Below are 15,599 nucleotides of genomic sequence, written 5' to 3' on the forward strand. Positions count from 1 at the left end.
ATTGTTTTTCTAATGTTGAACCATCCTTGCATACCTGGTATGAACCCCACTTGGTCATGATGAATGATTTTCTTGATATGTTGTTGTATTTTAGTTGACTCTTGAGTATAATTGATTGCGGCTAATTCCCAGTCAGCCGAATAGGTTTAATTTTGTTTGATTTTGTAGAGTTTAAAAAGCCAGTTATTTTTAATACAAAAAAAGGGGCTATATGACAGAGTGGGGGAGAACATGAAATGGAACAAAGGTCATCATTTTCTTCCAGATTCAAAAGCATTCTTCCAACGCTTGGATTTATGTGTTAGAAATGTGACAAGAAGTATTGCTTGAAATCAAACTCCTACGGAAATGTTTTGAATGTAAGAAAACACCTGTCCCGTTGACAGCTATGTGATTAAGTATGGCTATAAAAGTTACCCCAAAATCTATTGGCTTAAAACAACGTAATTGTTTGAGTCTCCTAGTTTGTGTAGGTCAGGAACCCAGGCGTGGCTTTGCAGAGTTTTTTATTTCAGAGTCCCTTGTAGGCTGCAAAAGAGCTCTGGTGGTATAGTGCCTAGGGCATTTGACTGCTAACTAGAAGGTTGGCAGTTCAAACCCATCAGCCACTCCACAGAGGAAAGATGGGGCAATCTACTTCTTTAAAGATTTAATGACTTGGAAACACAATGGAGGTAGCTGTGAGTCAGAACTGACTTGTTGGCAGTGGTTTTTTTTTTTTTTTTTTAAATAGGCTGCAGACAACGTATCAGCTGGGCTCTTATCATCTCAAGGCTTATTTGGAGAAGAGTTTGCCTCTATGCTCATGTTGCCAGGATAAAGTTCTCAGGTTCTTTTCAGTTCATGTTCAGGTTCTTTTTAGTTCCTAATAAACTGGTGGCCAGAGATCTTTCTTGGTTCCTTGATATGAAGGCCCCTCTGTAGGGCCGCTCCCAGCATAGCAGCTGGCTTCATCAAGGTGAGCAAGCAAGAAGGCAAGATAAAGAGAGTACCAGCAGGATGGAAGTCCTTTGTATCTTAATCTTGGAAGTGATACACCATCACTTTTGCTGTATTCTGTTCTTTAGAAGCAAGTCTCACTAGATTACATAAGGTACTGAGTACCAGAAGGCAGAGATCATTTAAGAGTCATTACAGAAGTTGCTTAGCGTAACAGCTGAGGATGTAGTTGGGTATATTTTGGAGGAAAGAGAAATGCTATGTTCTATGTAGTCCCTAGTTGGTGCATATGGTTAATGTGCTTGTCGTCTAACTGGAAGGTCGGCATTTCAAGTCCATCAAGAGACATCTTGGAAGAAAGGCCTTGTGATATACTTCTGAGAACTCAGCCGTTGAAAACCCTGTGGAGCACAGTTCTACTCTGACACACATGGGATTGCTCGAAGTCAGAGTTGACTTGATGGCAACTGATAAGCAATATCCAGAGACTCTTAAGAGCTTTGCTAAGTTTGGATCTGTCTTTGTTTGGGTACATTGGTCCACCCAGTATTTTGTTTTCTTTATTTCTTTCCAACTTGCCTTTTCTATCATTGCTGTTTTTGTTGATAATAGTAGATTTATCTTCTCTATGCTACTTTGCAGGAGCTCTGGTAGCTTAGTGCCTAAGGCACTTGACTGCTAACCAGAAGGCTGGCAGTTCAAACCCACCAGCCACTCCTCGGGAGGAAGGTCGGGCAATCCTACTTCCGTAGTGATACTGCCTCGGAAACCCAGGGAGGGGTCACTTATGAGACGGGTCTGACTCGATGGCACATGATAACAACAACAACAACAACATGCTACTTTGCCAATCATAAAGATTTTTAATACTTTAGGGGCTGCTCCTAGCATATATTTAGGATTTGTATTTCTATTCATAATGAGAGAAATAGTTGTATCTTGATGTCTGAGCTAGGGACTTGTTGAGAAGGTTCCTGGTTGTTGTGAATGATTCAAGTTTGGCTACTAACCGAAAGGTTGCCAGTTCAGGTCCACTCTGCAGCACTATGGAGGTAGGGTCTGCTGCCATTGAAAATCCTATGGAGTACAGTTCTACTCTTGATGCACGTAGGGGTCACGTGTGGGGTCACCATGAGTTGGAACTTACTTGACAGTAGTGGAGTTTGGTATTCCTTATTGCAGTGACTGTTACTTTGAAGTAGAGTCGCTCCCCTTTCTCTCTCTCTCTCTTTTTTAAATTAAAAACACCTGGCTGCGTATTTTCTATGTTGTTGCTCCCTTTTGAGAGAATTTGGCCTGGAAACAGCCTTGCTTTTATGTTCCCTTGCTTCTGCTGGGTTTGCAGTTATGACAACTTGGCAAGCTACAGTGAAAAAATCACAGGATCCCATCTTTTTTGAAGCCTTGTTCTCAAGGGCTGCTGCTTTCAGTAAGCAATTTGACAAATTATGGACAAATTTTATTTGCAAGTGGTGGCTGGTACTTTTAGAAGTTCTGTGAGTTTTAAATAAAGATTTCTGAGTTTCTATACAGAGGAATGAACAAGGATAACTATTTTTGAGGATCTTTGCCCTCTTTATTCTAGTGTATAGAACATAAAATTAATCACAAGTGCTGACAGTTTCTTCTGGTACACAAAAGAGTGACTGTTTGCTCACATTCCCTATAACGTATAGGAGAAAAATCAGAATGTTAGTTGCAAAGGATACAACTAATGAGGAAAGAAATTCTAGTTGTAATCTTCTGAGAGGACATTTTCAAGATAAAAGGAGAAAAACATGTAAAAGCACTTCCTGAATTGTCCCTTGCATAGTTTCATTAGTTTTCAGTGTGCTCTCTGCACTTTGACAGTTATTTTGCCTAGGTGTGATGCCACTGAATACATGTAATACTACTACCATTTATTGAGAATCTATGTGTGATAGACATTGTGCTAGGGATTCATCAGTATTATCTTATCACAACAACTTGAAAAATACTTCCTTCGTCAGTAAAATAGAGAGTGAGGTAATCTGTCCCTAGGGCACATCAAAGTTGTCTAGTCTTGGGCTTCCTGACTTTACTGCTTGACTTTGGTCTGGGCTCTCCTTCCATTTTACCATCCCCTACCTCCTCAAGTTAAAAGGCCAACTATGCTGTTGTTTCCCTTAGGGAATGAACACTAGAGATGTATTAAGAATTGACTGCTTATAATTGTTTATCTTCAAGCAAGTAAATCTATGTGGCTGTGCTATTAGATGTCAGACCAAAATGTGTCTTTCATCATGATTTTGTTTGGTTAGAAAATAAACAGATTAGAACCTGAAATGTTCTAACAAAGATGTGAGAAACAGCTTTGGTCCAGGTAGTAACCCAGGTCCATAAGATAGATCTATAGAGATACTTAAGGAAAGATTAAAATTATGCCAAGAAACACAGAAACTAGGTTTGGAAAACGGATTTTTATTTCAGTGAAGGCAGTGTTGAGTTATTCCTCCATTATCATTGGGTTATAAATTAGTAAGTGTCAAGGAAGAGAATAAATGCTTTGTGCTTTCTGGGTTTTTAGGGTGATCCTCTGAGAAATTCAAGTCTTCAGTGGTGTGTGCCTTTGTTATGCTCAAAAGCAGCAGTTAAGTATTACCTCAAACTTCTGAGTTTCCTGAGTAATAGTAGTTGAAATGAAAACAAAATTAGAAGAAATAAGATGATGCATTTTAGTGAGTAAAGCTGGTGACCAGAAGGTGTAGTGGAATTTTACTTTGTAACCCAGGTCACTAATGCTTTGATCTTGTGCAAAACTATTGTGTTTTGCTTGAAAAGTACTTTGCATTTCTTTGGTTGAAGCTAGTTTAAAGTTCTCCTATTGGCTCAGGGCCATTACCTACATTTTATGAAACATAGAATGTTTTATGAAGTCACTTTAATGTCATTACCAACTATTGTCAAAAATAACTAAGTGTAAGAAGTTTTATTTGTCTTCCACTAATGGGAGAATAGCTTTTCCTGTTTTCCAGAATCTTGGAACAGGTTAATGTCATGGCTAGGAAGTTTGTTTTTTTCTTCTTGTGATGAAAGCTTTGTTAAAAGTTAGAATTTTTTGTATAAAGAAGTCAATTTTGTTTCTAGCATAAATAATTCTGTGTTCAGACTCCAGCTTGAGTTACTTTGGTCAGTTAGTGTAGATACAGGCAGAAGTGTTTCAATAGGTGCAGGTACTTTGTCTTAGGAAGTAGTTACCTTAGATCAGTATTAATACTCTTTTCCTCTTTAAAAATCTTGGCATAGATTTTAAAATGAGTAATTCTAGATATTTAAACTAGCCTCCATTTTGATGTTGTGATCTCTATTACCCTCACTCGCCTTAGGCCTCTCTATGACTTTTACCAAATATATAGTATCGTTCCAACCACAAGCTGCGTAGTCAGAACACTGTGGTCAAAGACCTTCAGGACACATGAACATCTTCAGTACCCTTGTCTAAAAGAAAGTGTTGACTGCTGTACTTTCATCCTTTATGAATTCTTTAAAAGCATCTATTATTTTTAATTTGCAGCAGCTCTTGCCAGGTAAAAAGTTTTGGGAAACAGATGAATCCAGCAAAGATGGACCAAAAGGAATATTCCTGGGTGATCAATGGCGAGACAGTGCCTGGGGAACATCAGGTAATCTAGATCTAGCATCTGTACTGTGATTTATGCCTGTGTTAGAGCTCCTTTCCGTAGCCATTGCCAAAGTCATGAATTTCACTTCAGTGACATAAGCATGTCAAGCAGTGTCCTATCATGTGGTATATTGCCGTTAAGGAGCTTATATGATGTAATTTATTAAAACATAAAGAATGCAAAATCAAATCTCCAATATTTTATTGACGTTTTAGCCACAGGGGAATAGTCTCATTTGAAATGACCATAACTTCAGCTATTACTTCTTATTCTGTACTGGTGTCAGCATACATGGAATTAGAAGACCCATGCCTGCCATTTCAAGTTCATGTTTCTTTTTTCTCCCCTCACTCTTGTGTACTTAGTATGGATAATCTCTTTAAATGAGTTTGGAGCCAAATCAAGTCATTGGGCACAGACAGTCTTCTGACAGAGTACCCCTGAAGAGGAATGGAGAGAATTTGTAGAGGCAGATACACTAACAGCAGTAAGAAGTGACAGATGATAGGGAGGGAGGAGACAGAACACCCAAAGTTGATGTGTTCCTGTGCTGTTACAGCACAGTGTAAGAATGGATCCTCATGATGACAGTGAGTCACTATAAAAAGGTCAGATAATGTTACGTATTTTTTTTTAAAGAGCAATACAGTTATATATTTTTTTTGTAGTATTAACAATAAAACATTAAAGGGAAATTCTGCTACTTGAAGGAAGCCATTAATTTACCTAAACTAGCTATGTGAACTGCTGTATTTCTCTGCTATCTTGGATAAATGAGGTATATTCCATTTCCTTAGCTTACGTAGACTATCATGCTTATGGAAAAATGCATCAGGAGGTGTGGCTCTGCTGACTACGGCAGGTTTCCTGATTCCCAGTCATTGGTTTATCCATGAGACATCACTCATAATTTGTTTGAGCCTCTGGCTGCACTGTATCATGTTTGTGTATCTTTTTTGTAGATCATTCAGTTTCCCAGCCAATCATGGTGCAGAGAAGACCTGGTCAGAGTTTCCATGTGAACAGTGAGGTCAATTCTGTACTGTCCCCACGATCGGAGAGTGGGGGACTAGGCGTTAGCATGGTGGAGTATGTGTTGAGTTCATCCCCGGGCGATTCCTGTCTAAGAAAAGGAGGATTTGTAAGTTGGCTTGAGGAACTTGTTCCTATATCTCTTTTTTTTTCTCCTAAAACAAAATATGCCTGTTTAGTTTCCTTAGATATTCATAGCACTAATTATAATTATATTTTAAAATATTTTAATTGTAATTAGAGCTCAGCAAACATAGTAGAAGATATAAATTAAACTTTTTGAAAATAGAGAAATGATATTTTTCTTGACACATAGATAGTAATGTGAGGTAAGAACTGAAATCTAGATCTCAGTTCATTCGTCTACTAGGAAACACCATTTTTTGTTTAAAGCTAAAATAAAAGTTAAAAAACAAAGAAAAAAAGAAAAGAGAGTAGAGGCTGGATGTTAGTAGGAATTCCAGATCTGAGAGCGTGATTTGACAGAATCCAAGGACCCTTAAATGGATCAGATATGTGGGATCATTTCTTGTTTTGGCACCTAGGCTTTAATTATAGAATCATCTTTGGCTCTCTTTAACACCTTTGCTTCCAGTGTGTCAGAAGTTAGAAGTTCTAGTAATTCCTTATTTGTGATTTTTTTCTTGATTAATTTTTGGTTCATCGACTTGTCTGATGCTAAATTATAGCCGAAGCAGCCTCTCTGTTTTTCAAATCTCAGTCTTCCTCAAGCTTCTTTGATAACTATTTTCAATACTAGTGCTTCCTTACATCATTGTCTTTCTTAACATTTCTAATCTAGAAGTCTCAGTATGCATTTTCATTTCAGTCTTCCCCATTTTGCATTTTGTGATTGGTTTCATCTCTCAAGTCATAGCTAGGAAGGCCATGAATTTGTTTTTCCCCCTTTTCTCCTGATGCAGCTTGTTTTTTTTACCCTTTCAAGGCCTTCTCTTCCCGAAGTCTTTTTGGGCTAATACTGCCTGCTGGCAATCATTTAATGGTTCTTCTTTCCTCAAAATCATGTTGATACTTCTGCTTCCATAATGATTTCCTTCTTTATTGTATAGCATTTGTTGCTTAGTATTTTGTTGTTGTTATGTGCTGTCGAGTCGGACCCGACTCAGCGACTCCTCCTTGGGTTTCTGAGGCAGTATCACTATGGAAGTAAATTGCCCAACCTTCCTTCTGAGGAGTGGCTGGTGGGTTTGAACCTCCAGCCTTCTGGTTAGCAGTCAAGTGCCTTAGGCATTATGCTACCAGAGTTCCTGCCCAGTATTTTGGTTGTGATGTATCTATTGCTAGATAGGTACCAAAACCAAAACCAAACTCTCTGCCATCAAGTCAATTCGACTCATAGTGATCCCTCCTTGGGTTTCTGAGGCAGTATCTCTACAGAAGTAGATTGCCTAATCTTCCTTCAGAGGAGTGGCTGGTGAATTTGAACAACCAGCTTTTTAGGTATCAGAGGCTTTATCCTGTTTTCCCCATTCCACTCTAAGCTTCTCTAGAGTAATAGTAGTTCATTTTAGGTATAGGTTCCACAAATGTCAAGTACAGTTCTTCAGAATGTTAGACATTAAATGAATGCTTACTTGGTTGGCCTGAAGAGAATGGGCTGTATATAAGGTAACCAGAATCCATATGGAATTAGCTTTACTTTATATAAGTCACAGCTGATGCTTCAACTGCCATTATCTGTGGCTGGGGCTTTTAACTTCTGTTCCCCTTAAAAAAAAACAACAACAAAACAATAATTTTACTTCTTTAATTCAAGAGACCAGTTTGGGTTTCTCTCAGTCCTGTGTCAAGAAGTTTGGTGTGAGGAATGTAACCTGATGAGGATCTTATATTTTTATAACAGCCCTTTGGAAGATCAAGGTACTAGACTGGGGCTTTTGTCTTGAGTACTCAAACCATTGCCATCTAGTTGATTCTGATTCATAGCAATTCAGTAAGATAGAGTAGAACTACGTAGGGTTTCCAAGACTGTAATCTTTTTGGACTCAGACTATCATCTCGCCTTTCTCTTGGTGAGTAACAGGTGGATTCGAGCTGCTGACCTTTTGGTTAGCAGCTGAGCACTTAACACTGTGCCACCAGGGTGCCTTCAGATAAGACACAGATGATTCTTCAGCTGACATTTATGATTAGGACTTTTACTTTCTGTTCCACTATTTAAAAAACAGCACCACACACAGAAAAAGTTAAGGGAGTCTCTTTAATCCAATAGACCAATTTGGATTTCTTTTAGCCTTATGCCTAGAAGTTTGGTGTGAGGAATTATTTTTATAATAACCCTTAAGAAGATCAAGGGACTAAACTGGGGCTTTTGCCTTGAGTACTAGCCATTCTAAAACTGACCTGATTGCTTCTGGGTTTTTTGACCATGAAAAGACTTAGATCAGGTTTAGTGAGTGGCCAATCGATCAGATAGGCAACCAAACCAAACGAAATTCACTACCACTGAATCGATTCCAACACATAGTGACCCTATAGCACAGGATAGAACTGCCCTTTAGTGTTTCCAAGGCTGTAAATCTTTATGGAAGCAGACTGTCTCATCTTTCTCTTGGAGAGCAGCTGGTGGGTTCAAATCACCAACTTTTTGGTTGGGAGTTATATGCTTTAACTACTGTACCTCCAGAGCTCCTTTCAGTTAGGCAGAGGCTTCATTTATTTGAATCTTCCCAAAAGGCTATTTTGGAAGAAAGAGATGTACCCTTTGGATGTGAGAGACAGGATCAGACCAAATTATCATTTCCCTATTGCCCCATGGGAAAAATTGAGTTTTTTTTCTCCCTTGTAAATCTTATCCCCATCTCACCTCTTTTTCTGTTCCCACACTTTTCTCATCTCATGAGTGCCGATTTCTCTGAGGAGGTGCTGTTTTTACTGTAGGATGAAAAGAAATATCATATATTAATAGTTGTAAGTGTGGTGAATTACAATCTGTGTGACCCTAGCTATTAATCCTCTCACATACGTGTGTGAACAGTTTCTAATTCTTGGGTATTAGCCAAATGGCATGTGCCTGGGTGACTGAACTTACAAAGATGCAGAAAAATAATTGGAATTTAGAGAAAGATAAAATACCATTTTTTTTTAAACAATCATGTTACTATTTTTATATTACATCATTTTTATAGGAGCTCTGGTAGCGTAGTGGCTAAGACACTTGCCTGCTAACCAGAAGGCTGGTGGTTCAAACCCACCAGCCACTCCTGGGAAGGAAGATTGGGCAATCTACTTCCATAGTGATACTGCCTCAGAAACCCAAGGAGGGGTCGCTATGAGTTGGGTCCAGCTCTACGGCACATAACAGCAACAACAACAACAACAGCATTTTTATGACAAAACTTGTATCTTTTGGGTTTGATGTCTTGTATTTGTTTTTGTAAAAGTGGGTTCTATCCTTAGTTATCTCGAGAGTGGAGACTTTTAGCCCTTTGACAGTATTGTGACCAGAGAAGGTTGAGGCCTCAGGATAGATGAGGTGAGAAAGATACAAATGATTAACATGCTTAGCTGAAGCTTTGAGTCTACCCAGAAATGTACTTTGGAAGAAAGGCCTGGTGATAGACCTCTGAAAAATCAGCCACTGAAAATACTGTGGAGCACAGTTCTTCACTGACATTGATACATGGGGTTGCCATGAGTTAGAATCAACACAATGGTAACCAATTAGTTACCAATCAGATAATTTGCTGAACTTTTTTTCTCAGAAGGAAAGCTAGGTTAATGAATTACTGTCCCATATTTTGACTTGAGTTTTATCTATGGGGTGATAAAAGAGGGCTGATCAGCAACATGAAGCTACCATGTTGGCATGGACGTAGGCCTGGGGATCAGTGTAGTACTTTATCAGGTTTATGGTTGTATTCTCCTGATTTTCTATTATTCTTTCTGGTGTTACTCTGTCTGTTGGTTAGGATGGCAACTGACAATGGTTGTGGAAACCAGAATCATTTTATGGTTGTCATGATATTCATCTTCTTGAAAAAGATGATCCCACACTCTCCCCCATCTCCTGCCTCCTTTAAGTCTGACCTGTTGATCAAAGGATTGATTTCAGAGGCAAAGGAAGATAGAATAACTGCTTCTTGTAGGTAACTGTTCTAAAGAATGGTAGTTGATAGTTTATGGGTACCATATCTAGTTGTTTTTACTTTTTGTGGAGCTGTCCAACACTGTCTCTAGAAGCCATGGGGGAGCCTCATTTGAATTCTTGAGAGCTGAAAGCAGCATCTCAGATGGCACAGTGAATGTAGTCCTCAGAGCAAGTACTAAGGGATCATTCTAAGCTGCTGAGAACAGATATTCCAGCCTTGATTAAAGGCTGTTCAGTACTAAAGCACTCTACTCACTTTATAGTGGTTTTCCCTTTTCAGTGTGGTTGTTTCCTAATTATAGCTTGAATGATCACTTTGTCTAACTTTCTTGGGTTTATTTGATTGTCTAGGTGGTCTCAATTTAATGTTTTGGCTTCTGTGATGATAATTCTTTCAGGCTGACAAGAAGAATCCAGCAACAGTATTGTTTCCTTAGTACTTACTGCAGGAGTCTAGTACCTAAGGCATTTGACTGCTAACCAGAAGGCTGGCAGTTCAAACCCACCAGCCACTCTTCAGAAGGGAGACTGGGCAATCTACTTCCATAGTGATACTGCCTCGGAAACCCAAGGAGGGGTCGCTATAAGTTGGAACCAACTAGACGGCAGTGAGTACTTACTGCAAATATTTGGCAGTATTCCATATATGAACCAGAAACTTCAGGGTATCCGTTTTCAGAATAAGAAGACATTAGTCTAAGGCACGTGACTGCTAACCAGAAGGCTGGCAGTTCAAACCCACCAGCTACTCCTTGAAAGGAAGGTGAGGCAATCTACTTCCACAGTGATATTGCCTTGGACACCCAAGGAGGGGTCACTATGAGTCGGTTCTGACTCGACAGGAGTTGAGTTTTTTTGTTTTTTGGAGAGTCAGGTTTTCTCTTGATATTTTCTTTTTTATATCCTTTATTTAGTCTTAGAACTAAACAATTGCTTTTTTAGAAAGCCTGGTTAGGGTGGTTATAAAATTAGAAGTAACTGCTGTATTTTTTTGAGGTTTTTGCATGAAATTGCCCTTTAAGGATCTGGTATTGGTCTTTTAGAACACCAGCTGATATTCTTCAAATAGATTGAAGCCTAGCCAGTTAGAAAAGTGGATCATAATTTCTACCTTGCTGGTTAATGGTGGGTTGGAAAATGAGAAGACCATCCTATCTTGGATTAGGGTGAAAACTACTCTAACCTTGCAGAAGAAAGATTTTTAGGAAAATATGTTGGGAAGGTATTTCTACTTATTCTATAGTAATGGCTTGTTCTCTTACCTGAAGGATGCATGCAAACTCATAGCAATTCATTTGAGTCACAAAGCTTGATGACTTTCTTCCCTAGTCTTCAATGGATTTTCTTTAGGTAACCAGTGATTCCTTTGACTTTGTTTAAAGACTTTGTATAATGCAATGCAGATAGAAGTCAGGGGTCTGAGTCTCAAAAACAAAAACAAACTCACTGCCATCGAGTTGATTCCGACTCATAATGACCTCCTTTGGGTTTCCGAGGTGGTAAATCTTTACGGAAGCAGATTGCCCAGTCTTTCTTCCATGGAGTGGCTGGTGGATTTTGAACTTCCAGTCTTCTGGTTAGCAGTCAGATGCTGTAGGCACTACACCATCAGAGCCATCTGAGTCTCAGCTGGAGTTAATTCTTCATCTGCAAAATGGAGATAATTAAGATGCAACAATAGTCTAATTAGTGTGACTATGTAATACATATGAAAAAGCTCCCCCCAAACATTAGTATCACCTAGGAGCTTATAAGAACTGTAGAATTTCAGACCCTACCCAAGACCTGAATCTGAATTTGAATTTGACAAGACTCCCAGGTTATTTTTGTGCACATTAAAGTTTGATAAGAATTGCTATAAGATATAATCAAGTGTCTTTGGAACAAATGAAAAATTTTTGTTTATAGGGTAGATCCTCTTCACATTAGGCTTCCTTGAATGAGAAGTTTGTTTGCTGTATTTTGCAGTGCCTTTAGACATTGACTACGTAAAAACTGAAAACAAAAAAATAGAAACTCATTCTTTCTGTTTTTAACTCTGATAACAAGCACCACTCCTTTTCTTCCTGGATCTGGTAGTTATCACAGCAGATCCACAAAGTTCTTACCTTTCTGAATGTCAGGAATTGGATGATGATCATGTGCATAGTGCCCGGTATATGCCACATTACATTGTTTCTTAAATGCACATTTCCACCACCTCTGTGCATTTTGAAATAGTTTAGTTGGCAATGTTTCCTTTTTAATGACGTATGAAATAATGGTATATCTTATACTGTAATGGTGTCTCAGATTGGATGAAATGCAGTAGTTGTTAACTTGATTCTGTACATTTATCTCAGAAAAATCAGTGGAGCAAAGAACTTAGTGGTTGGAGCCTTAATAGTTTCTTTCTAGGGAGAAAAACATTAAATGTTGAGAAATTTTGAAGCCTTGGAGAGGTGAAGGTGATGAGTGTTTCTGTGAAAAAGCCAGTGGGAAAACATGAAAACCAGATAAAGTACTGTAAGAATTTCTTTTTTTCCCTTTAAAAGAACTGTACTTTTGTGAATTGCCTTATTTAATCTTCAGGACAGCTCTTTGAGTTAGATGTTATTGTTCCTATAAATTTATAAATGAGAAAAAAAATAAGGCTAGTGGGAAATGGTGGGACCTTGATTCAAACTCTGGTATAATAATTGTAATTCTTAATTATATTGATTTCTTAAGTGTTATATTGGTTTATTACTTGAGTTCTTATTTAATATGTTAAATTTAAAAAGTAGTTAAATTTAAAGAGTAGCTATATATAGCTAATAATTTCACGGTGTTTTTAATATTTGAAAATTTTTATTATGGAAGCTGCTGAACTTTAAAGAAATTTGACATTTCAATATTTTGGCAGCTGTGAACAACAGACAAAAGTGTTAGCAAAAGACTTTACTAATATTTTGCTAAACATTGTTTTGGTTTCTGGATTCTCAATGTGTCAAGCAGATAATAAAAAATGATTTCTTTTGAGAAAGAAGGGAGGAATATCGCTAATCTCATTGAATGTAACCTCTGTCACATGGAACTCTGTGGTAGGGTCACTGCCATAAGAGGAGGAATTAAATTTTAGTTCTTCTAATTTCATTCAGAAATTGTATATTTACTCTGAAATATTTTTCTTCTTATGTGAGTCTTTCGAGGAGGCTGAGCCGTAAGTACGGAGTCTGTGATCTCAACAGTATATGGTTCGCCTGTGTCTGCTCTTCTCCCAGTGCACTGATACACCTAGCGGTGGAACACATTCCTCTACCTCTCTAATAAAGATCTGACCCTCTCAGAACCTTTGGAGAGCTTTATTGGCTTTCTTTGCCTCCTGCATTTTGAACACTCACTGCTGAAGTCTTTATTTGAGAACCGTAGTTAACATTTATGTAAGGGAAGCCCACGATGAAAAGATGCTGTGAATCCTTTTTTTTTAAAGTTCATTTAGTTACAATGTTTTTTGAGTACTATTGTGTGTTAGGTAACAAACAGCAAAACTATGGTCATGCCTGTGTAGTGCTTATATTGAACTTAATTACAATGGTTCTCAATATAAGTAACATAGTTACTGGAGGAAAAGCTTTTTATAACATTTGCAGGAGCTTCTATAAACCCATTAAATCAGAATCTCTGAGGGCAGGCCCAGACACTTGTAAATTTTTAAAAGATTGTGATGCTCAAGCTCAGCTGCTGTGTTTCGAAAATGACAGTGCCTGTAGCAGAGGCAGATTGGTTTTATACTTGTGTTTGAGAGCTATACTACTTAATTAAGGCATGTAAGATTTCAAGTCTAATACCATAGTGTTAAATAAAAAAAACCCATCCCAGTGCATCCCAGTTACATTTATATAAATGTAATTTCATATGTTAAATTCATATAAAATGCTTCATACTTAACTTTGCACAAACATTATTTCATTGATGTTCATATCTACCTTGTTTTTTCCAAAGTCATTCCTGTTTTATAGATGAGAAAACTAAACACTCTGAGATAAATGACCTGTTCAGAATCCTAGAAGCAGGGAGGTAGAATGCAGATTCTGTGTTTCCTGGACCAGCACTTTCTTAAAGGCCATATAGATACGATATTTAAAAAAAAAAAAAAATGGTGGGGAGATCGTATAGTGACTTATATATTATTTCTGTGCTTGGATTTACCACAAAAATAATTTAATGGTTTCTTACTAAAACATCATAATGATCAAAGCAGATTTTTTTAAAAAAGCATTTCTTTTCATTTCATTGGTTCAATTGTACATATATGCAGGAAATTCTGCAAGTTTCTTTATAGGTTACTGTGAAAAAGGTAGTCATGAGAAAACAAATCTATTTTTTGGAACAATGGCAAGTTGTCAAGTTGGTTGCATCTGATAGTGACCTTGTGTATAAACAGAGTGAAACACTGCCTAGCCTTGCACCATCCTCATCATAGTTGCTGTATTTGAGTCCATTGTTGCAGCCAGTGGGTCAATCCATTTTGTTGAGGGTCTTTCTCTTTTTTGTTGACCCTCTACTTTACCACGCATGATGTCCTTCTCCAGGGACTGACTGCTCCCTCCTGGTAACATGTCATAGTATGTGAGATGAAGTCCTGCCATCCTTGCTACTAAGGAGCATTCTGACCGTACTACTTCCAAGATAGGTATGTTCGTTCTTCTGGCAGTCCAAAATTAATATGATAAATTAAAAGAACCTTAAAACATAGTGCATTTATACCCCTGTTCTTCTCTCTGTAGGGTCTTCACATCTCTTATGAGACCATTAAAAAGAAAGAGAGAAACCATTTTAATGATACTGAGCTCTGTATTGTCTCTTTTAAAAATTTTATTTTTTTCATTGTGCAAAATTTAAAACATACAGAAGACTATTACAATAGACGTTTATGTACCCCATCATTCAGCTTTAAAAAAATATATAGTGTTAAAAAATAGATAACAAAACTTGCCATTTCAACAACTTTTACATGTATAATTCAGTGACATTGTTATATTCGTTGTGTTGTACAGCCATCATTACTATCCTTTCCTAAATTATTTCACCACCATTAACAGAATCTCAGTGCCCTCTAAGCAATGAAATCCTCCTATTCTCCCCTTCTATTCCTTGTAACTATTAATAAGCTTTTGTACATTTGCCTATCTCATATAACACTGTCTGTTTCTTAATCAAAAGCACTTTTGATAAGATGGCTTCCCACTTGTGCTTTTGTTGTTATTCAGAAATTAGACTTAATGTTAATCGTTTTTTATTAAGGGACATTTTTATTAAGATCTTTTGTTTTTTTTAAAGTAAAGTTTTTATTGAAATATGACCTATGTATAGAAAAGTACACACATCATAAATGTACATCTTCATGAATGGAGACCTCCGTTGGGTCCCTCACTCCCAGTGGAATGTGCCTACTATTCTGCTAAAGCAACTAACTAGCTTCAGAGTGGGAAACCAGACAGCAATATTTTGTATGAACTAACTGTCCAGTATTAGAACTTAGCCCATCCCAGAGAAATCTTTGAAAATCTAGCCCATGGCAATATAATTGGTTGTGTGGCTATCAGTGCTAAGTTTTCAGGCCAGAGCAGTTGACTTATAGCTTGGCTGAGCAGGTTGTCAGCCAATCTTTGTAAGGGGTCAGGAGGGAAAGGTAATTTAGAGTGCTGATTGGCTTATGAATTTTCTTTGCCACCAGTTTCCTGCTTGTTGGTGAAATTTAATACTACTTTTTTTTTTTTTTTAAATCCTATTTTATTCCCTTATTGCCTGCAAACCTTTTGAACTTTTTGAGAAATCAGAGGTGAGCTGTTCCTCCTGAGCCAGTGATTTGATTTGTAGGCTTGTGGGCAAGATTCCTTAGGTATGGCAGT

At 37.7% G+C, this 15,599-nt stretch overlaps 1 protein-coding gene across 1 annotated transcript in view; it reads left to right on the forward strand.

The window, feature by feature from the left end:
- Positions 1-15,599, forward strand: part of PUM1 (pumilio RNA binding family member 1) — a 190,022-nt gene that overhangs the window by 100,182 nt on the left and 74,241 nt on the right. The window contains exons 3-5 of the mRNA XM_042782731.1: positions 3,488-3,521; positions 4,452-4,583; positions 5,546-5,724. Coding sequence (XP_042638665.1) covers positions 3,488-3,521; positions 4,452-4,583; positions 5,546-5,724 — 345 coding nt within the window. The remainder of the gene's footprint in view (positions 1-3,487; positions 3,522-4,451; positions 4,584-5,545; positions 5,725-15,599) is intronic.

This window comes from Orycteropus afer, unplaced genomic scaffold, assembly GCF_000298275.1.
Source record: "Orycteropus afer afer isolate SDZICR_OR568_19922 unplaced genomic scaffold, OryAfe1.0 scaffold00433, whole genome shotgun sequence".
Classification (NCBI taxonomy): Eukaryota; Metazoa; Chordata; class Mammalia; order Tubulidentata; family Orycteropodidae; genus Orycteropus; species Orycteropus afer.